The following is a 24,854-nucleotide window of genomic DNA, read 5'->3' on the forward strand; positions in this document are numbered from 1 at the left end:
GGGAAACTGGTTAGCATTGAACAGTGAACCAGCTCAGCCGCCCTCCTGAAGGGAAAGCTGAATCCAAAAATGTAATTTCTGCTATCATTTACTCGTTTTAAACCCGTATGACCTTCATTCATCATTTTTAATATTCTCTCTTCACTTTTGTTCAGCCATTGAAAGCCCACACAACCAGTATGTTACTAACAGACACGCTAATAAGTGACTAGTTAATAGCGAGAATAGGGCCCAAAATGTATTACCAAAATGATAAAAAAATAAAAAAAAGTGCATTGTGTGTGTTTTAGCTTTTTATGTTTTGCACTTTTTATATTATAACTAAATAACAATAATTTATATTATCAAATACAAAAATAATTCTTCTTTTGTCTTTATGAACTTTTTGATGCTTGGAATTTTTGGTTATGTGTCTTTTTAATGCATGGACAAACATTATGAGAAAATATTTCTGCTCCAATGTCTTAAGGGTGAATAAATTATGACATCATTTCAGTTTTTATGTGATCTACCCCTTTAAATGTTACTAAAGACACGCTTAAGTAGTGTATTTTATGAATCAGAGTATTAGCGATTTGGTATAAATGTTTAAATGCATATGAAATCGCCAACTCACACAAAATGTATGAGTATAGTTCACCCAAAAATAAAAAAATCATCGCCATCACCGCTCCCACAGTACCTTTTTTTAAATATGGAAGTCAGTAGTGACACAAAACAGCCTGGTTCTTCAAAAACTCTTTGTTTGTGTGCAGCGGAACAAAGAAATTCAGGTTTGGAGCTACTCGAGGGAAATTATGACAGCTATTCCTTCAAGTTAAGAAGTAGTGCCACTCAAGCACCGTCACAACGTACCATGGAGTTCATGGCAAAGTGGTTGTGTTGAGTCTGTAGCTCCACGGCGTGCTGGTAGCTCACGCCGATCTCTGTGTGGCTCTGAAGAAACAACTCCTTATTGTGACTGATCCAGTCAAACATCTACAGAGAGACGAGAACAGAAGGTCATTACATATAATTCTGCACCATTCCTCTGCGAAGCTTACGTACCGCCATGGCTGGTTTCTTATTAACTTGACAGCACGCGTAATAAATCAAACACAGACTAACAAACGTAAGGTTAAGGACAGATAACAGAATGACAAATGCACATATCTTAACCATTGTATTTCAACAGACGATAAGGAATCCATTAGGATAAGAGCGTTAGTATAGGGAGGCATCGCTGGATTAACGGTGTTCTGTGTTGTAGCAGGAAAAATGAAGGATTATTTAGTATAATCAGCGTGGTTTGCTGTATTGTCATGACAGCCAGTCTAATTTAGATTAATCCACGCGTCGATAGTGTGCCGCGCTAAAGCAAAGATATGAGCTGTAGGACCTTTTAAAGGATTATACTGTCGAGGACATTCGTCTAGGAGACAATCCGAATCACAGATACCTTTTTTGTCAGTTTCAGAGTTTGCCATTTCCACCTGTAACATAGGCTGTTGCGAGAAAAAGTAATCTCTTTAGGGTTTATGTAAATTCTAAAAGCTGACTTCTACAATAAATAAGACGATCAAATTTCATTGCCAATTAATGCACAAATCTATTCCAAATATTATACTGTTGCAGCTGTAGATACTTTACACATCAAAGTTTTATGCATCGCATTAGTTCATTCATAAAGATGCTTTAATTAATAGATGGAGATGCAACGTAATGAATAATAAGCAAATATGCAAATAAATAAGTTATTAAAATTCTGTCCACATGTTTCCATGGCCTTTTGAGTTCTAAACTATGTATCCTCCAATGCTGAATAACTGTCCTGAATAAATATTTAATTAGAGCTGCAAATTAATTGCGCTTATAATCAAGATAAGAGCTGAGAGACAGCATAATTGATAATGTAGTTGACTGCCTGCATTCCTATTACATTAAATGGCCGGTTTAATCGAATAGGTCTGGGCTCGTTCTAAGAGAAGTTGGACAGAAGCATTAATTAGCAGAATGACTGCTCGCTCTTGGCCTTTTGACACAAGGAGGCCTGGCGCATTGACAGACAAATGATTTTCAATCATGTTCACCCGCGACGAGCGGGAACGTGTGCGTGAGAGCTAAAAATAAACATCTGCGCTCTGAGCAAAATGAAATCATCAACACAATGCAGTTGTATGTACTTAGGATCAGACGGCCCCTGTGAGCGCTGATATCAAACTCACTGCCATCACGAAGTGGGTGGAGTTAGTGTGAGGTCACGCTTTCAACCCTAAAAAGCCTACAACATCAAGCTAATTTCTCAGGCCTCTTCATTATCGACATGATCAGAATGAATTCTTCTAAATGTCTTCTGTCATCTGATTGATTTTTATTTTTGGTGAGAAAAAGGCCTTTTGGTATAATTAAAAATTTCCTCCCTAAAGCATAACATATTTATTGTTTAAATTACTCACCCATTAATTATACAGAAATACTTTGACAACAGACTTTACTCAGGCATATACTGTAGAAACTGTGAATGAGATACACCGCTAGTCATGTTGATTTCCATTTTTTCTTATCGGATAAAAAGTTTATCCAACTCATATGTACGTGTATGTTTTTTTTATGCACATTTATGAAATTTATGCTCATCTTGGTGTTTCCACTTATCATTTTTTAATGAGATATTGCAAAATGCGTATAAAAAGCGATGGATGCTACTGACTGAACAATAATAACGTAATGATGTAATAATGATAAAGATTTAGTTCTAACAATCCATATCACAACTATAACAATAAAGGGACAGAGAAATCATTGAAATCAATTTCACAATGATTTTTCCAGCTGGTGAATTAAAACAAACATTAACGTCCAATCAGAAGACGGCAGACACACGCGTACTTACAGACAATATCATCCGCTGGACGCTAATATCATTATCTTTATAGTTACAGTTCTTGATGTGAACGGGTTTTGCTTGCGCTTGTCATAATTTTGTCCAGGTTAAACCAGTGCCCACTTACCTTCTCTGCGTCTTGTTCAAACAATCGTAACTGGAAACACTGATCCAGTTTCAGTTTTCTTAGGTGCCACATCTGGTGCAGGTGCTGTCTGGTGCTGTGGAGTTTATCCAGCAGACTGGCGATCTTGGGAACCACACTCTGGAAGTCAGCGCTTCCAGAAATACAGTTCCTCCCTGAGAAGCCATCACTAGAGCGGATGCACTGCAAGAGTCTCTGGCCCTCATGGTCCAGCTCTTCCACAGGGGCCTTCATCACCTTCTTCTTGAGCTGAGTGTGCTCATCGATGAGTCTCCGAGAGCCTTCCACGTCAACCGGGAACTCTTTCTTAGCCAGCATCTCCTGCAGATCCTCCAGACGGGAGAGAAGGTGAACGGCGCTGGCCAGGAACTCCTCAAGAGCGACACGGAGCTCGATCCATTCCTCGTGATTATATTCCAGAGATCCCTCAAAGTCCTCTGTTAGCTGAGACGGGTCCACGAGTTTGGTCAACCCCTCCACAGATACCATGCTAGTCTGTCAGGAAGAAGGTGGAAACACAAAGTCAGTTTAGGGTAAAAGTAAAGACGGCCTTCCTGTTGTTTGAAGTGAACCATAAATAAATGATAACGTTGTTTTCACATCAAACTCTCTCACTACAAGAGGATCAGAGTACTAGAAAGCTACTCAATAACTGCATTTTTACCTCAAATGTGAACTTGGCACTGCCAAAGTTGGTCTTCTGTTTCTGCCAGAAGTTGTCTGGTTTTATGATGAGAGCGACGCAGATCTCAGCTGGAAACACTTCCTGCAGGGTCTTCAGTAAGGGCTTGATCAGGTCCCACTTAGAGCCACGCATGTCAATAATCACAGTGAAACCCCTCTTACACACATCCTCACTGAAAAAAGACAGAGAAGCAGAGATGTGCATAAACGAAAAGCAACAGTTATGAAGTAATTATTAGTCTACTAATAAAATAAGCACATCAATTAATTATAAGTAAATAGTTATACGTTGTGTAAGCAATAAGGTACGAAAGGCTGCTGTATCGTAGAGACAATAAAAAAAAATAAATACTAAAACTACATTACTGAAGTGCAGTAATAGTACTAAAATTCGTTAAAAGCAGTCCTTCCACTAAAAAATATAGTCCCCGACAGCAACGAACCCAAGAGAATGTTTCGAACGTGAAATAAATCACACATACATCTGCTTATCTCTTTTTGTTTCAAAACAAAACAAAAAGAGATAAGCCGCACACACTACATTTACTACGTTTTCTCAGATAACGAAGTGCGTAATCTCAAAATGAAAGATGAAATATGCAACATAAGGCCAGCAAGGGTCACTCCGACTTTATTAAATAAATAACAGACATTTAAGTTTGCCGAAATATACATACATAACACACTGTAGAGTTTTATGCTGTATTATTGATTGTTTACGTGTAAGTAGTAGAAAAGTACTAGTGGTAACAGTAGTATTTAACAGCTGGACAATTTGAAAACATAGCTTGTTATATTAAACCAAAAAATCCAACAAAAAAGCCATGAGATTCTGTGGGACGCTCTATTGAATGCCAAATAACCCCAAAAGGATAGAACAGATCCCTGATTACCACACTAACCAGATAAACTATTCATGAGTTACAGGAGTTACAACACGATTGCATGGGTTTTGGTTCTGTCACTGCTCAGTTCAACAAGCCTATCTATACGTTCTAATGCTTTAGTTCTGTAAGATATGTATTTACTGTCACTCAGTGAACAATTGCAGCATGTTACCATGAAAAACAAGGCTTTTATACAAATTCTGAACGACTTATAGACAAGAAATGGCACAGAGTGTGCACTTTATAATCACTGAAAAGCGGAAAAAATGCTGAATCTCCTCTTTATATACTGTTTACATTTTTTTTGCTACATTATCTATGTTTACACGCACCCTAACAATGCAATAAAAAGCTTATGTGACCATAACAGGGTCAAACTATGCAGTGTTAATGGCAATAAACAATTTTGTAATGTTTAAGTGTCTTGAGTGTTTGCTGAACCTTTTTTGCCAATATCAGATTCCCTGGGGCCCCAAGCGACTGCTTATCTTAGTTAATGGTTAAGTCCTCCCCTGCTCACGGATATGTATAGTTTTAAGCCTTTTTAAGACTTTTTTGGAAATTGAAAACTTTTAAATGGTCCTGAAATCTTTTCAAATGCTAAATTCTGTCTTCTATAAACTTCCTATGAAAAATGCTGAGAGTGTGGGTCACTCTTGATGAGTATCCCTGTCTGACTCATATTAAATGAGTCACTTGACCCAGAGAAAAGGACAACGATAAAGCGAGAGAGAGAGAGATAGAGAGAGATAGAGATAGAGAGAGGGAGAGAGAGAGAGAGAGTGTGTACAGGAGAGTACAGGAGTGTGTCCTTCAGACCATAAAGTGCTGCACATTTGGCTTCATTACTGCATTTAAGCCACTTTGCTTCTTGAATTTCCATATAAATGCTATCACTCAGAATCTCCTCTACTAAAGATCATCTTGGAACACAGCGGGGTGATTTGTTTAGACACCATTTAAAGCATTCTTGGAGGATTGTTCTCATCAGCTTAAGCGGAAACAGCACGGCTTCTATTTCTGGCTCATGCTTTTCAAGTAGTGTGCAGAGATTGGAAGATAAAAATAACTCACCAGTTTTTCAGTGACGGTAAAATTTACAACACACAGATTTCCGTATGCCTCAAAGAGGAAATAAAGATGACAGAAAGTCAGCAAAAATGCTGTGCGATTAGGAACTACAATACATGATGTCACATAAAAGCCTCTTTCATTTCCTGCCATTCTGAGCTCGGAGTGGGAATCACGTCAAAAACAACGGCCGTAAATTCTAACATTTTACTCCAGCGATGGGATAAACTACTGCCAAAGCCACGCTGTCGACTGTGTGTTGAGTAATTCAATAGCTGGACATAAACACTTAACACAGCCTTGACGCTAACTCAAGAAAAACAAAGAACTTCACTTTCACCCAATGCCATCGCTGACTTCTACTTTTCACTCACGCTTTATATTAAGTGGTCTTAAGGACTACGGACTTACATAAAATAAGTATAATGTACGTATTGCGTTCACAGTGTGTTGAAAAACACTTGCTGCTATTGAGTACGGGGTAAGGTTAGGGACAGGTACAGTATATCTAATTACATATATTTACAGTTTATGTTCAGAGAGGGAAAACTAGAGATATAGTGTCCTGCAGCTGTTCCTGGACCACTGGCCTGCATTTTAACTCCAAACCTCATTTAAGCACACAAAAGCAGCTAACCACGGCTCTCAGATGCACTAGAAACTTCCAGGCGGGAGTTTTTGGAAATGGTTCGGAGTTAAAAACTGCAGGAACCTGGCCATTTCAGAAACAGGATTGGACATCAATTCAAGCTTATCAATTTGCTCCCTCGCATTTGTTAAAAAGGCCTAATGGTTGGACTTATTAACTTTGTAAATCACGGGCATGTTTACACCAAATAAATGATGGAGCAAATTAATTCAACATAACCACGATTCACTTAAAATAAGTGAACGAAGGAACAAATTAGTGTGGCCACGATTTAACCATTGAAATGAATTAACCTCTGAAATTAATAAATAAAATGTGACTGTAAATGAATGTTTTGAGAACAAACTGTTAATTCACGACTATAACGTCTTTATTTTTTCTTCGGCATGAGATTATTTTTCTTCACCAAACTTTTCGAGAGAAATGCGTATAAATTTTATTTTCACGACTTGGCCGTATTTGATCATGTTTGGCCAACGTTTTTATTTATAAATCACACTGGCGTTAATTTCGAATACAGCTTAGCCACTAAATAATAGCCACCCGCTTTTCCAAACTCATATAGTTTTGTTTTATTTGGAAGTCTATGAAGACTTTTATGATGATTTTGGAGCTTTAAAGTGTGCCTACACTCTCTAAAACACCTCTTTTTGTGCTCCAGTCGGTCATGCCGGTTTGGATCGACGCGGCGGTGAGCAAACGATGACAGAATACTCATTTTAAGGCGAATCAAAAGAGCTTGTCACAAACACTATATCATATGCCAGCGCAGGAAGCACAGGGCATGAATCACATAGCCAGACGGGGGTTAGCGAGCTGACTCAATAACATTGATTTTCCCTCTTCACCGAACCAGCGGGTTGCTCTGCTTTACGCCGATCCATCCGACACCGATGATGCAAGAGCTGTTCCCGAGTGGAAATCGAACTGGGCCGGGTTCTGTGTCTGCTGTGATATTTATACATCTATAACAGACGTCGCGGATGACTTCCTTGCTAACGAGGATATCGTTCGGCTGGAAGGGGTGGAGGAACCATGCTTTGGAAACACATCAGGCAGACCCTCCTGTGCTAAACACACAAGCTCGAGACGCCTAACCACATCACGTCATGAAACAGGGTAACTGATACGTCTCAGAGAACCAGCTTCGCTCCTTTCAATTCATCTGCTTGAAGCTGAAAGCTGTTTCGCGTTAAAGAGCAGCTGAAGGGGACGGAAGCTCAGATGCCTGTGGGCACCGACACATCAAAACACTGATGAATCATGGCTTGTGGAAAAGAGACGGGGTTCCCCCTCCCTTCGGTTGCTTTCTCTCTTTCTCCTAATTAAACTCGCATTAAGTACATCTTTGTTCGCTGCTTAGCTCACAGGCTTTGATGCTGACATCTGAGGGCAGTGACAGCATCGATCAGCGGCCCAGTGAAGTCAACACCGGCCCCAAACACTCACACAATGGAAGCAACACGGCACAATATTAGACCTGCGGTTTAACGCAAACAATCCAGTTTATCTAAATACTCCAACAGGATATTTACATTCGGGAATGGGAATATACTCGAGTGATGCACTAGAATCAGCGTCGAGCACAGCGGTAAGGCTGCAGAAGACAAGATCTCATTATTTTCAGCTTGTTCAGGGGTCATACACCTTCAGATCAATGAATTGCGGAATTCTTTATCATTTCCATTGGCTTTCAGCCAGCTAACTGACTAAATACAATTCCTTCGAAATCCACATCTTCGCAAGAATTGAAGGTTGTCACTGTTATTTACATTATAAAGAGACAAATAACAAAAATGTCCTACTTTTTAAACAAAAAATAATTTAACCATAATTTAACCGGGCAAGTTAATTAAGAATTATTATTAATTAAGTCCTTATTTTTAATAACAGCCTTGTTGTTATTACAGAACATGGTAATATGTATAATAATGATATAATATGTATAATGCATAATAATGGATTATACAACAACTTCTCACTGTGGGAATGTAAATGCTTGTTCTTGAATAATTCTCTCACGGAGGAGCTTAGAGAACAAAACCACAGTAAGGCAGAGTTTATTCAAATTCCTTTGCTGTGAATATTTTACACTATATTTGATCACTGTGAGATACATAATGCAGACTAATATTGTACTATGCTGTATGATTCTTGGACTCTCTGCTCTGAAAATAGCCCAGGAGGGCAGAGCAGAGACCCGTTTATACAGGATAAAGACACATTTACATTCGTAATGCTCATAAAGTCTGCTCTGGACACATTAACATGAAGCTCACCTGGGCACAGTGGACAGGTACGTCACGAGTCTTCTCAGGTCCTCCTGTTTTATTCGGTCGTGGTTGCTCCTGGCAGGAAAGGTGAGGATGGGGCCACCTCTCTTATCACGACCCCCTGCGAAAAAACAAAACAAAAAGGCTTAAAGTTAGAGAATAGTATTTTGCAAGTACAAACTATGAATCGCTGTAATATTTATTGCTAAACATAGTAAAAGAACACTTCCAGAAGTCTCTGAGTGACACATTACATATATATTTATATATTTATTCCTAGTTTTTCCCTAAATTTCCACAAGTAGGAAAGAGAGAACTCATTATGGCAGTTTAGCATCGCTAAGCTGACAGACAGATATTGTATGATAGCTGCAGTATCTCACATCTCACAAGATTAACTAGCACACAAATCACTGCGCCTCAGATACAATATTTTGACTTCTGCAGAGCGAGCTCGAACGAGCTCACTAAATTCAACCAGCTGTTAACGTCTGAAACAGCCTCAGGTTAAAATCTGTGAGGTTCTGAGAAAGCCCCTCTGCGCTCAACCTGAGAGACAGATGTTTCATGGAAGTGAGGAGAGTCTCGTCACATCAGAGTCATTTTAAAAACCATCGCCAGAGCCAAATGAGAAAGCCTCGGCCATTTTCAAAACGTGCGAGCGAATAACGACAGAATAGAGAGAGGGACGTGATCGAGTAAGAGCTGCTTCAGCAGTGACGAAGCTCGGCAGATGATTAGAAACATCTCACCTGATACAAACGCAATTTTTTCTCTCAGCACGGGAAGGACATCAGACGCTTTGATTCCTTCACTTCTGAAAGACCCTGAGAATAAAAGAGAAGAAAAAGTAATTTTATTATCATCGCTCATTACATTTTTTACAATAAATATACTATTTGAAATACATTTATTTCCCATTGTTGCATCCATTTATGTTCTTGATAAAAACGCCACGCAAAGTCTGCTAAATTGCAACAACTAATTTTGTACTTTAATTCTGTGGAAGTATAGTTTTAATGTCAAACACTGGTTATTCTGAAGTGCATTTGATTGTGACAAATTTTATTGTAAGTATAATTCAGCTACACTTCTATCTTCAAACACATTTTCCGCTTAATATTAAAAATGTAAGTCGAATCCATTAAGGGTAGAGCAATATTTCAATATTTCTTAGAATGAAATCCAATCCTTTACAGGAAATACAATGAAAGATCACATGGCTATGTCATAAGGATTTCCTCTCACATGATTATGGCCTGAAAATACAATAACAAAAATATTTTTTGGAAAAATGCTCAAAAATAAAAATCATTATAATCATATATAAATCAACTTTCTATTAGTGCACTACAGTGAATGCCAATGGTTTACATCACGGTAACGCCTTGGATGTGAAACACTGTATCTATAATATATATACACACACTATTTAAAATGTACAGCATTTAATGGTTTTGGGTTTTGGGGGGTTTTGGGAGAGGTTCAGGATATCAGGATATCATAAAGATAACAGAGACCTCCGTTAGGTCTTCTATGAAAACACAACCCAGAGTAATGAAAGCTTTCTGGGTCTGCAGTAAACTCTATCATACACATCTTCCTTCCAGTCCATGTCTATCGTTCATCATGCCCAAACCCTCTCTCTTTCAGGCTGCTTTTTTTCATCTTAGAATCATAAAGCAGCAGTCCTCAGAGAGAGCTGATAAGAGCTATCATAAACACTCAGGATGAAGCCATCTGAAGCGAGGTGCCTCCTCAGTACTACTCTCCTCCCTGAGGACTCTCTGCTTCACAGGAGCGGATCAATGCTGCTGATTCTCCACATTAAAGACACGCTGGCGACTCTTCTAATGAACCACTACTTTACAGAGCTTCAGAGAGGGATGTGATCATGTAAGAGCTGCTTCAGCTGTCCGGCTGATTATGCGTCAGATTTAAGGCAGATGATTAGAAATATCTTATCATGGATGATTAAGCACAACCAAAGATCTACTTGCTACAGCTAGTAAGCAGCAGTTGGGTTTATAATTAATGCGGAGTAGCAACGGGCTCACTGGAAAAACCTTCATTCACGTTCAAATTTGACAAAACTCCAAAAACGTGTCGATCACGGCAGTTTCAAAACCGAAATGATTACTAATATAACATTCGCTATAGTCCACGATGCGCAACCTAAAACTTTATAATAAGGAACACTTGTTCAATATTAACTATGACTTTTCTCTCAATAAATTCCTAATTTGCTGCTTATTATACTATATTATTAATAGTTGTTAGGTGCTGTTAGTTGTTATTAGGTGTATGATTAGGGATGTAGAATAAGGCATTAATATGTGCTTTATTACTACCTCTAAATGGCGAATATTCTAGTGATATGCATGATAATAAGCAACTGGTTAAGAGAACCTAAAATAAAGTGTTACCATCTGTTTATTCTGAGAAATGGCAATTAATGTTTCAATTCGAAAGTGACACAAAATGTGTAAGAAGAAAAGCCTCTTATTTCCAAAAAAAAAAAAATATATATATATATATATATATATATATATATATATATATATATATATATATATATATATATATATATATATATATTTTTTTTTTTTTTATATATATTTTATATATTTTTTTAAATATATATTTTATATATATATTTATTTTATTTTATTTTATTTTATTATTTTTTTAAATAGCACAAATAAACTGACTAAAAACAGCAAAGCCGCAATTATTTATTCTCTAGAGTCCAATTTTGGTCTTTTCTTTGCTCGTTACCTGACCAGAAGCTTAAATTAAAACCGTTTTTTTACACAAAAAAAGAACCCTTTTTATTTAAAATGTACGTGACGCTTACAGTTAGAAACATTTACTTTGCTGCTTACTGCTTTCTGCACTGCTTTAGTGCACGGCTCCTAACTGCTGAAAATGCTTGTTAAATCAGGTGGGAGTCATTAGGAAAGAGATCTGCACTCTCTCTACCTCTAATAACAGGGTGAGTGGTGTTTGAGAGGTGGAACGAAAGACCAAATGAGAAGATCAGGCGAAACACAGGAGGTACAGAGTGAGGGATGGACTGAGAGATGAGGAGCTGTAATGGGCCAGAAATGAGGGATTGGATTACAGAAAGACTAAAGCTCAGCCCCATTAAAATGAGAGACGGCATCAGATGAAAGAGCGGCCCGCCTGTCTGCGCTCAGCTCACTCAAACACCTGCATTAGCGCTCAAACTATCTGTCCTCCTCCAGGGCTCCTGGACAATTTATGAAGGGCAGAGGGGAAGTGCACTTCTCGAGCAAGACATTGATATTTCATCAATCGGGTCCTGTTTTCACAGCACCTCATTAGTATGAATGCTTTGAGGAACATCAATAGACTCTTTTGTGCGTTTCTTCTCACTTGCTCTTTGTGTTTCTCGCCTCATTCAATAGTGTTAATGAAGCCACAGTTTGCCACATACACTGTATTTATTTTCTGTTCCGTAAAGCACATATAGACCCAACATAACTTAAGCTCTATTGACGTGTTTTTGTGGTAAAATGTACATTATCACAAAAATAACTTTAACATATATATATATATATATATATATATATATATATATATATATATTTACATTGAACGTCTATTGGCCCTGCGCAATTTTAAAAGCAGAAATTTGATATTTGTGCTAAATTATTTAGTAAGCTTTGTGGGCTTTAAATTTGCCTAAATTGTCCTTCTGAGGTGGGGATACCTTTCAAGTATAATAACCTAATTCCTGTGGTTGGATTTTTCTCTGTGTAAGTGAAAAACTGTAATATGATCACAGCATTGCTGTTGAAATATTATACAACTTTTATATAACTTTGTCACACTTTTTAAACAGTATTCAGCCTTTATGCGCTGATTGACAAATGCTGTCAGTGAGGCTTAACTTACATTAAAGTTATCGGTTCCCATTGGAACGTCAGATTCATTTTAGTTGATTATTTTTCCCCAAGCGCTTGCATGGAATTTAAAATGCATTTTAGTATTTATTTAGGTATGTTTTCAAGACCACGCCATGCTTCTACCTAAACCAGTTGCATTCAAGCGATTTAGTTTATGAATTGTTCCAGCAAATCTGGGTTAAGCATACAACCAAATCAGGCATCCCTGTGATCGCTACCGCTATATTTCACTAGTTTCGCTCCATCGAGCATCACGTCTTTGCCTACGCTAAATAATTCCATGAACAAATCAGTGCATAAATGCATAACACATGCCATCACTTTTACTAATCAACAAATACTAAAAATATTTGACAAGTAAAACAGTTCATTCGTCCTTTGAGTGATTCTTCCTAGCCTCTTCATTCCCTTCACTTCAATCTTCGATACACTGAAAAATAACCCGGCAGCGTAATGAAATCAGTTGAAACTGTGCTCAGAGAAGCTATCCGCGTGCACCAACTCAGTCCTTGCAAAGAACGTCTAAGATTTTCTCATATGAAAAGTGAACGGGACGTCATCTGGCTTTGTGTCTTGAATAAAGCCTAATTTTCATCTATTTAACACACAGCATTGTTCAGAGACAGCTGGCGAGTGCAGAATCAATGTTAGTAGGTTGCATCAAGCGTTTGCTGTGTTCAGCATATTGAATGCGCATCGGGAGGAAAGAGTCTTTCTCCAGGGTCGTCTCCAGAATTGAAAGCAGCACAACCAATGAAATGAGCACAAAATAAACTACAGTTCGAATAGTTTTAGTAGTGACGCGAAAAAAGAATTTGGAGACGAAACTGTAAATATTTCAAGTACATGTCAATTAAAAAGTAGAAGTAGACAGAAATGCACTAGTATTTTTATAACAGTTACACACACATTGCTGGTAAGACATGTTTTGTTGTGCGCCAGAAGCATCTATAAATTATTTCCTAGTGGTAGGCGGTAAGCAGATTTCGTGTGCGCACTGACAAACCAACTCCTCACTAGAATTTAGTTGTTACTACGAGATAATGAGCCAAGAACCTTCTAATAAACGCTCACATAAAACAGGAGCAACCCAGCAATCTGCCCAAACCCCCGCCTCCTGTTGTCAAGGACACCGTCACCCCCAGCAACGCATCTACAAAGAAACCAGGTCAAGCCCATCCCGCTGAAAGAAGCTTTGGCCTGCTTTCTCCCGCATGGCTCTAGTACAGCTGAAACATTTATTACGAGACATAGCAGAACAACAACAAACACGCACATTTAGACACTGATATCTTCAGAGCAATCTCAGCATGTAGCTTATAGTAACTATGCTAATGAGGGAGGAAAAGCAAAAAGGAGGTCCAGGCAATCCATAACACAGAATCCAGAGATTGCGTTTAAGAAAACACAAATCCCATTTGAATGGATCTCCATATCGACTCAGTAAATCAAGCTGTTAGGGACACACAGGGTCCCTGTACTGTACTTGATGCGCATGGCTCAGTGCACATCTATTAGGTCAATGACACATATGTTTTCTAATGGTCTGTAATGGAAGAGATTATGGATTAAGATGTCCCAGGACATAAATCCCCGTGAGGAAAAAAATAGAAAACAGGGACGTGACGTTACAATATTCCTTCATCCACAAGGTGGCTTTCTACAGTCCCAAACATTTCACTTGATAAAACGAAAGAGAAGTGCACCTAATCGTAATGTGTTGGTCACGCTTTATTGTAAAGTCCAATTCTCGCCATTAACAAACCATTACCTACCGCCTTTGCATCAAAAAAAAAAAAAAATTACATAATGAATGAAATTAATCATTTTTAAGAATTATTATAATAGCAAGTTTAGTTATTGGGTAGTATTAGAGATGTGGAATATGTAGGTCATGCAGAATAAGTGTACTAATAAATACAGAGTATGCTAATGATATTGGCAAGCTAATAAGCAGCTAGTTAACAGTGAGAATTAGTCCCTGTACTATGTGTTACCAATTTTCTTGTGCATCAAATGTTAAAAATATATTATTAAACGTGTAAAAAAAGTATACTTTCATGTTTCTTAACACACACACAAAATAATTTTACTTTAAAGTATATTTTAAATCATTAAAGAAGTAAACTAATTTAGATTTGTTGACTAGCATACTAAAGTACTTTATTATTTCAACCATATGTGTGTTGTTCAATGTTGCATTTAAACATTATATTAAAATATCATTGCAAAGGTGTTACAAATAACACCGCTGACAAGATTTGGCAGTGTACTTTAATTATATTTCAAAGACAACAGCTCTGATGATGAAATTGCATATAAAATCTGGTCTCATGGCACACAGTAAACATATCTTGGCACGGTTGCATCAACAAATGTATTTCTATATGTATTTTTCATTTGTTGACACTATCGGGTAGATTTAGGGTTTTGGTGTAGTTCATATTTCCAACATGATAGAGCATTAACTTTTAGCAACAGTCCACTGATATCTATATCAACATAATAAAAATGTGCCTGGGTTCACGTATTGAACCTGTGTTTTAAGACATTCACTGGATGTTTCTCTTTGAAACATGGAGTAAAGCACATAAAAAAGCTGTTGGACAAAAAGTGCACAGAGGTACATATTTTTATGAGATCAGGTTGTATAAAATTGTACTTAATAAAGCGCAATTTTTGCATATTTGCATATAATTTGCATACATTTTTTGAATGTTCAATATAATAAAAACACAGCAATACATACATAATAATGTGCCAGGGTTCACACTATTCAACCTGTATTTTGGTGTGCATTAATGAGCCGCAAAAATGGCGTTGCACAAAAAAGTGCACCGAGGTACATATTTTTATAAGATCAGGTCGCTTAATACTTAGGGTTAGAGGTTAGTTGAAAACTCCAACCATAGCAATAATAATGCTTGAGTTTGAAAATACCACTAATTAAAGGCATGATTACATCCAAAATAAATCAGGCAAAAATAAAAAAAAAAGAGCTTGGCCCATTTAACTCATAATTGACTCCTGCTAACAATCTACCAATCGATGTAAATACAAGCACACACGCACTTACATCCTCCAAATGCCTGGAGCCGCACCATATGCATGTGAGTTATCACACCATCTCTTATTCAGCCTTCACCCTCTCATTACATGTTCTTGTTTTTCTCTCTGACAGTTTTCCAACCAAAACCTTGTGACATTCCCTCGCCGTCACATGCAAAAATACAGAAAAAAATCTATGAAGTATTGATGGAGGATGCATGTCCCACTGCTAATTAGAAGCTGAGAGGAGAATCGATGTTCCACCAGGACCGCCAATATGACCCGCAGCGACCAAACCACACTAATGTCACCAAAAACGCAACACAAAAAACCCAATACACCAGCAATACACACATTATACACACCCACAAGAATCAACTAAACCAGCCAAGAGACTATATGTGCTTATATAACGTTCACATTGTTTTTGATTGAATTTGAACAATTTTAATGAGTTTCTGTCATGATAAGTGACACAACAGGCAAAAAATGTCTTAATAAAGCTGTAAGAAATCTGTAAATCTACTTTGCAGATTTGCCACTTCATTGTAAGACCCGATCATAATTTTAACTGTAAAAGCTACTGTATACTGATGATCGGGAGTCTTGTTCAGGGAATGGTGTAGGATTGTACTCGAGTTAAACTTTAAAAGCTGTGCACAAGTTCATAACGCACATATCAATCTCTAGCCAAGCATAAAACACGTACAGGATATACAAGGAAACCTATGAATATTAATGTAACCATATTGGAATACTAATGAGATCTCATAGGATGATTTAATTTAAATAATTTATGCACACACCATCATTACAAGCACATTAAAGCCAGACGAAGTCCTGAATATCACCTAACAGCATTAATAAGTGTGTTTGTGCGCATAATAATGCAGATCAACATAATAGTACCTGAATACACATCCAAACAATGTCTGACAAAGACACACTTCAGGCGATCCCGTAATTTTCCCAAACAGTACTCAACATTGTCATGGACTGATTCACACAAATGAATGATGACACAAACAGTTATGTCTCTTTATGCCAAAACACACAAACACCACTCTCACTCCAGCACTTAAACAGCAGATAATTATTAATTGATGAGGAAAAAGATGCATAGCGGCGCGCCGGCTTTGATGTGAATTCATCTTGATTTGTAGCGAAAAAGCCGTGAGAGACACCGTTTAGTCCGACAGGAGGCAATTCATAAATGACAAAACCACACATTGTACGTGAACTTCAAAACAAAGGGATCCCCGCGAGTCTGCAAGCTATTATATACATACTAGAGAGAAATCCATATGCTTTTCATTAATAATCAGTCAATTCTCTGATTGTTTTCAACGCAACATCTCCAGCTGGATCTCTTTATGTTTCGTCTACAGCCGCGTTTCCTTTCTTCATGAAAACCATCCAACACACAGTTAGCCATCAGTTACGGATTGCTGAGGTAATTTTAAAAGGAGATTTATGGATAAAGTATTGAGCCTGATTTGCTTTATTTCTTTACAAATTTGTGAACTCAAACGCAACACAAAATAAGCTGATTACAAAATGTTTGATCAGCAGCGCATGCGATTTTGATAGGAGTTAGTAGGGCTGCAACAAATAATATTTTGACAGTTTGGTCATCCTTGTGAAGAAAGAAATACAATTTAGCGTGCCTTCAAAAATATTATGGAAATAATATACTTAAGGGCAAACCGAATGTAATGATTTTGGTCCCTTAGAACTTTAGAGTGCTTTTTCACCCACTTTAGTAGAGCTTGAGTACACACTCACACCTAATTTCCTAATTACTTACAGTATATTATATTGACATTAACATAAAGACCCTAGAAAATGTAACGAATAGCGGTTAACGAATATTAGAGGTGTGCATTTGGTTTCCTCGATCACGATTATCATGTCAAAGAATCGATTCAATTTCATATCCTGATGCATCTATTTTGAGCATTATTATTAAATTATATAAGCAGGCTACTTTTTTAAATAATTATGTTATATGTCCTATTATTATTTTATTACTACATAATGAACACATAATCATTAAGAATTCAAAGTAGGCCTAAATTCAAGCTAATCATACAAGCAAATATAATGTAATAAAGGAAAAGACAATTACAAGTGACAAAGAAAAATCACTTTCAGTATCTGGGAGCGCCGGGTATGGAAAGTTTACAGACAATAAATGTTATGGGGTTTTCTTAATTAATCAACATTATCGCCGTTTGATTATTACAGATGAGATAGACAGTGACAGATTTAATAGACTGCTTTCAAACTAATGTACGGATCTATTTCCACATATCAGATGATTGTTCTGTTGTGGAAACATAACTGTTAAATTGATTTCATATCATAAAAGTAGACGCAAATCTAATTCATGCACCTACTACATACCGCATTGCAAACTGCAGAAAAGACTAAAATAACAGCGAGTGGAAGTCAAGAAATGCACAGATTTTAAAATAAAGAGTGTATGTGAATCTGGTCAATGATCGGCTATGGAGTATATGATTATCGACTATACGATCACGTCCACATTATGATGCTTTGAATTCATTTGACCCCCTTAACAGATGTGTGTTTGATACGCGTGTTAACTGTAATCTGTCTCTGATGACCATTTGTGATGGGACCACCTGGGATAGATGTTACTACCAGGTGTAAACACACTAAGCAGTGCAGCCAATGAACTAGCCAGACATCTGTATTCTCCTGTGTTTCAGGAAATCTTTCTCGCTCAAGAGGAAACACAGGAAAAATAAATTAGTTCACTGCAGCCGTTGCACCAAAAACCCTAAACAAGACATGTGATATTCCCTTCAGATCTTCAGATGGGTGTGATGGCTTCATGCAAAAATCCATTCATGTATTGCCTGCTACAAGCTCCTTACGAACCAGCCACAAACGTAAAGATATTTCCTACTGAATATATATTAAAATGAATATTAATATGCAATGCTAGGGACCTAATGTGGACAACTTTCAACATTTTGTTTGTTTCACACTCTCAGGCTCTCAGATATAATTACATTTTGGCCAAATATTGTCCTATCCTGACAAACTATAAATCAGAAATGACTTGCTTTGCGGTCCAGACATCGTATTACTTTGATATACGCCATGGTACTGATGTTTTTTTTTGATGTATTTTGCTATTTTCAGTGCGTGACACAATACCATGGTAAATGTCTAACAAACCCCGTCATCTTCATCGTTAGTGAGATCCAGTGCTGAAATCTACCCAGACACAGAGCTACTGCGCAACAGAAAATCAAACATTCCAGGAATAATTTCAGGGAACATCCAGAGCTTTCTTTGGCCTGTCTTGAGCAGCTTCAGTCTGTCCTGCGCTCTGAATAAATTGGGATTCCCATGTGGATGCGGTAGCTACACGAACAGCACTGTCGACAGTAGATGGAATGCTATGCTAATGCTGGATCGCTCCTCGTTCGTTTTCCCTGCTGGTGAGGAGCGGACGCGGAGCTACCTGCGGGAACCCGATATCCCAAGTGGGAATCAGCCTCGCGGGGAATGCTCGTTATCCGCAGAGTCACTGTCACCACTCATTAGTGCTTCCCGTTTTCTGAGGCTTAACATACTTTCACACACACACACACACACACACATAAACTATTCATTCTACCAGTAATGCACTACTATCTATATCTCAGATGACAAATATTCATTAAGAAACGCTGACTGATGTTAATTCAGATACATGACAGCACATTTATTCTTATTATTTTCACTATCCGAAAGCTTTGAGAATATGTTCACATTCCATGTTAATAATATCGTTATAAAACCGCTTCCTCTTAATCTAGCTCTTTTATAGCTGTGTTACGAAACTATGGATTATAGGAGTTTGGTGATGCTTTAAAGTGGCAGGAAACTACGCCAGCTTGTCTAATCTGTTGTATTACAAATGAATCTGCTCAATCTCACCTTCCAAAAACTCGGCACTTGAAGACGTTTATTTTCTCGGTAACACTTCATTTCGCTGTTCTTTTCTTCATCAACTGATTTGCATAATTCATTTAGAAGACAAAACACAACAGCCGGATTCCAGAATTTAAAATCACATTCATTTTCTCCATAGAGTAATTGATTTTTAACGATTGCACCGCAGTCTTTCAAGACAGACCTACCGTGAGACCTACTATTAATCAATGTATGCCTTTGTTGAAGCCATCGATCTTTTTTCTTTTTTTTCAGAACTGTAACAACATAAAGATATAGATACACCAACCAGGAGCTAGCAGCATAGAAATTAGAAACATGGGACAGGGAACAGGGAACTAAATCAATGCAAGTGATTTTTAATTTTTTTTGTGAATCCTCCCTGATTAGAGTAGAACTGATTAAAAATATACTGTTTATCAGTAACACTTTTTATTGAGGGAAAATTAATAATGAATACGTGTTCCCTATTCTGAATAGTTACCTATTTATCAACACATTTTATTTAATACTGAAAAAAATGATTAAAAGAGCATAATATAATTTCCCTGCTGAAGTGCTGAGCCGTCGTTTATTTATACACATGCCGTATGCAGGTGATTTCCCTGGAAGGCACGGAGGTTAAAGGAATGAGTTCTGGACTTCTGCCAAGTAGCTCACACAGCCACTAGCACAAATTTCAGTTCTATTGTTGCCATGGTAATAAGAGCCAATGCCCATTGGAGAAACGTGAAAAGCTGGCTACTGGAATTACACATGTGCAAAATTTCATTGTCTTCACGAAAACTAATTGGACACTAATCAGATTCACCACCCTTCTCAGGACACCAGGCCATGGGCAAAATGAAATGTGTGATGGCAGCAGTCCTGACTGTGGGTGAAAAACCCCATGAGTAAAGAAGGAAGTAATTTGTCATTTGGCAGTAACACTGAACAGCCAACAACGCAACACCTCTGACACAAAACAGACTCCTGAAACAACGAGAGATCACGCAAATGCAATTTTTGTTCAAGTTGGTTGTGTAAAACAACACCCTTTTACCATCTCCGTTCACAGTGAACTAACAATAAACCAACTATTCCATCAGCAAATACGATGAATTCATTAAACTGTAGGCTTTTACATGCTTTTAACGGCTATGTCACGTCATAGTTCATTTTACGGCTGGAACTGTCTATTTATAAACACCTTAAAACAAGCTTAAAACGGACGCCCATGAGAGGTTGAAGGCAGCTCTGTAAATATAGCTGACATTGAGGCATGAGCCGAAATGCTATTGTTATTCAGGCAAAGTCATACTGAAGCCTCTTCGCCGTTCGGAGTTAATGGGCCTTGACCAAATGCAGAGAGAGAGGACACATGCAAAACTCTCTAAAGGAGAGAGAGCATGTATTTACCAACACTGACACTTAACTTCACTGCCCTAGAGGATAAATCTCAGGTGGGAAATGGGGCAAGGTTAAATCGAGCCAGTGTGTGTGTGTGTAAATCAAAAATGTCACACACACCTCGCAAAATCCATTTTACCCACTACGCCCCTCTCCGTTGCCGTCAATCATCTGGTAACAGGGCAGAGGAGCGTTCACAACCTGTCAATCATCTCTCAATTCATGGCATATTGGAAATCTCCATGGATACAGAAGCGGTCTTCCCCATTAAGATGACGGGGAGGATTGTCAAAGTCTGTGTCAGAAAATGCCAGTCCAGACGGTCAGCGCCTGAATAATTTATGGTATTAGTTGAGTCTTTCCAGGAAATCGCTTTTGATGTTAGGATGTGAAGATTAGTGAAAATGCTTAGTCATTCAATAGTTCTCTTGTAGAATTTGCTCATGAGCATCTGTAACATGTCTTTCCAATTTAGTTTGAGATGTTGGAGTGAACTGACTTCACAGACTTCATATGCCTAATATGAATAGTGGGAAGTGTAGAGGAAACACAGATAGTAGGTCACAACCTGGAACACAGAATGCAAGCCTTCACCCGTAACAGAAAACACTTGCAAACCATTGCAATACATTTAAATAACATAAAAATGTCCAAATAAATGAAGGGTTACATTTTATTTTACACTGCATTTATACATTTAAATGCTGATTATTATTGATGAACTACCCGTAAGTCCATATAATGTATAATAAGGACAACATAAAATAAAGTGTTACATAATTAAGGATACTTTAGTTTACAGTAAATACTTGCCAATACATTCGGCAATGCACTTAAAGCATATTTCAAAGACCGTGGAATACATATTAATTTAATTGCAAATAATAAGTCTTTTTAAATGACTGACTTTTCTCATTAGATTGATAGGGGTGATTCGCTAATTTGGTATTTGGTCTTCTCATTGAAAACGCATGAGACATGATTGACGAACTTTTACCATAATTCTAAGTGTAAGTAGTTAGAAATGATGGTAAAGTTCTAGTATAGGGACCAATTCTGTCTATAACTAGTTGCTAATGCCCATTATTATGTTTAATAGTGTTTATAAAACACATATTCTGCATGAACATATTCCACATCCCTAATCCCACCCAATGCTTAACGACTACTTTACTAACTAATGGTTTGTTAATAGCAAAAATTGGACCTTAATTGTGACCGAATGTATGAGTAATATTTTCCCGGGTCAAAACCATTCAAAACATCGGTACCCACACAGCATCCACAACACTTTTAGTCGCCCCCGAGCAATGCAGTCAGTGGTCCATTCACCCTTAGAATATTTGGCGATTATAACTAAGCCATTTTGTAATGGAACATGACGTAACACTGTATCCAAAATTCTGCAAAAAGACTCGCTGTTGTGCTTGAATAAAATAAAGTTTACTCTAAATCAATCAGCACTGAACAACATGGCTTTGAGCTGTGTGTTTGTGTGTGACATCATTGTCAGGCGCTGGTTTGCATAATCACAGTCCTCTGCTCCATTACTGAAAATCAAACCCTGTTGTGACAGTCCTGCTCTGAGATCAGGCTCTGGCTCCGTCGTGACACTCTCCCTCCAGCACACACGTGTTCTCTGTGAAACTCAGTCTGCCGCCCATCTGTTGGCCGAGCGGCTGCCAGACAGCAGGCACTGATCTGAGAGTGGCCTGACTCTGAGATCATATAGCGGTGAACAGAAAGAGCTGGCCACCGATGCAAGAGCATGTGCGTGCCCTGCATAATGTTAGAGCCCCAATGCTTGAAAGGTACCTTTCTATCACTATAGCTGCATAAGTATCCTACATCAAAGTGCCCCTATTATGGATACCTTTTATGCAGTTTGTAACAAAGCTCGAAGTGAATGAATATATCCTGCAAAGTTTTAAAGCTGAAAGTGCACAGTGCATAAAGGTATTGTTCCTCTAAAGTTAGCAGGTTGCATATCACTTTTGGGGTCCTGTGTTGGTCTGAATAAAAATGCTAATTAATTCTCTGTTACATATAGCTTTTATGATAAAGTGAAAATGAAATTCGACCAATTGGATCATTCAACCTATAATAGGGGCAAATTATTTGATACAAAACAGTCTCCCGTTGACTAGTCCCTCAGGTGTGAGACAAGGCTTTCTTAGGAGTTTAAAGGCAGAAATATAAAGCTTATACTATTGTTAGCACTTATTAATTACCACTAATGATAATGCTGTTGATTAGGCAAATACTGCATCAAACCTGAAACATTAAGCAGGGTTTCCATTCTTACATTTTTGTCCTTTCTATAATTCTACTTCTGCTTGGTCATGGTTCTTTGATGTTCCATTTTGGTTTTATTTCTTTTAGTTTGAAAAATCCAGCTTTGGGAATCTTTTATTCCAAAATGCAAATTCGCAACCAATTACATTTGACATCAGTGACATAAAACCGTCTTATGAATATAAATGTAGCAGCTGGTGCTTTTCAAGAGTGCTGAAGCACAGATGCCACTTGTTATTAAATGCAAAATATGTACTCAGATGTGTTTTTATTTTGATGTCTTCAATGCTGCTTGTCAAAGCGCCTCTACACTATTAAATTCACAAAAATAAGACAGCAAACTTTATTTTTACAATATTTACAAATGGCAGCATGGACACATGTAAGCATGGAATGTAAGTGGATTGCAATATGTAAACAAAATGTAATGCAATGCATTGAAAATGCAAATAATAATAATAATAATAATAATAATATGCCATCATTGTGTGAGTGCAAAAATTGTACCTGCATCTCTTTAATGCATGATCAACAAATATGATTTCATTAGTTTATGTTAAAACTGTGTATTAAAATAATGTCATATGTAATTCAAATACATAAACCTTCTGTGTAAGCTTAAATATCGTGTGTGTGTGTGTGTGTGCAAGCTGTTTTTTGTGGTTTATGGGGTCAGAAATTTGTTATAACACTGCCAATGTCTTCATAATTCAAAAGGCTTAAAAAAAAAGTACTGAATGGTGTTTTTGTGAAAATCTAAAGTTTTCTGTAAGGGGTAGGTTTGGGTGTAGGGTTAGTGTAGGACAATAACACCTACAGTCTGCACAGTAAAAATACAACACAAAACATTATTCCTATGGAGAGTCCTCATAAACTACAAAAACCACAGTGTGTGTGTGTGTATCAAACTCGGCCCAAAACGTGTGTGATGAAAGAATTCTCTCTGAGTGAATGATTCATTTAACTGACTATCAAACCCTACAAGAGAGTGAAAGTAAACATCATTCACTACATCTGAATCTGAGTTCTGTAATGGTTGTAGACAACATATGAAAACATCAAATGCAACATCCTGGATTCGTCCCAGCTGAAGCGCTGAAACTGTTATAGCAATTACGGAGAGTGGCCAGGTGGTTAAACGCTTCTTCGCAGCTTTCCTACAACAGAAGAGACTCGCTTGATCTCACCAGCAGCCCTATCCATCCCCCGGAGACAAACGTGGGAGTTAAATGACTGCAACAAGACAGCAGGTGTTGCTTTATTTAACACAGACACGGAGCTCTAAAAACGATCAGAGGGAATCCTGGGCTGTTTCACATGTACCGAGGCATCACGCATACGTATCAACGCGAAAGCCTGGTGCCAACTCGCGCTGGGCCGCTGCTTTTTTTATCAATTGATTGCGCGGTTCTCCGCCAGTTCTGTGTCGCACAGGTGGGTCTCGGAGAGAGCTCTGCTACTGGATGGCTGTGGGATGGATTTATTGAGAAACATCTGTTAAGGATATCCTCCAAAGCACTCGCAAGGTGTTCATACTGAGATTTGAGATATGTTTCGCATCTCGCGGGGTGACCTGCTCTCAAGAGAGATGCCAACGAAGAACAGAGAAAGAGAAACGTTAGCTTATTCCCTGAACAAGACCTGGA

The 24,854-nt window shown here is 37.8% G+C and overlaps 1 protein-coding gene across 4 annotated transcripts in view; it reads right to left on the minus strand.

Annotated features, from left to right (window-relative positions):
- The window catches only part of kalrna (kalirin RhoGEF kinase a), a 134,729-nt gene that overhangs the window by 72,261 nt on the left and 37,614 nt on the right, over positions 1-24,854 (minus strand). For all 4 annotated transcript variants that reach the window (XM_043229538.1, XM_043229540.1, XM_043229539.1 and 1 more), the window contains exons 2-6: positions 9,325-9,399; positions 8,579-8,693; positions 3,673-3,865; positions 2,991-3,503; positions 856-978 (exon numbers count right to left, since the gene is read on the minus strand). In XM_043229538.1, coding sequence (XP_043085473.1) covers positions 856-978; positions 2,991-3,503; positions 3,673-3,865; positions 8,579-8,693; positions 9,325-9,399 — 1,019 coding nt within the window. The remainder of the gene's footprint in view (positions 1-855; positions 979-2,990; positions 3,504-3,672; positions 3,866-8,578; positions 8,694-9,324; positions 9,400-24,854) is intronic.

This window comes from Puntigrus tetrazona, unplaced genomic scaffold, assembly GCF_018831695.1.
Source record: "Puntigrus tetrazona isolate hp1 unplaced genomic scaffold, ASM1883169v1 S000000008, whole genome shotgun sequence".
Classification (NCBI taxonomy): domain Eukaryota; kingdom Metazoa; phylum Chordata; class Actinopteri; order Cypriniformes; family Cyprinidae; genus Puntigrus; species Puntigrus tetrazona.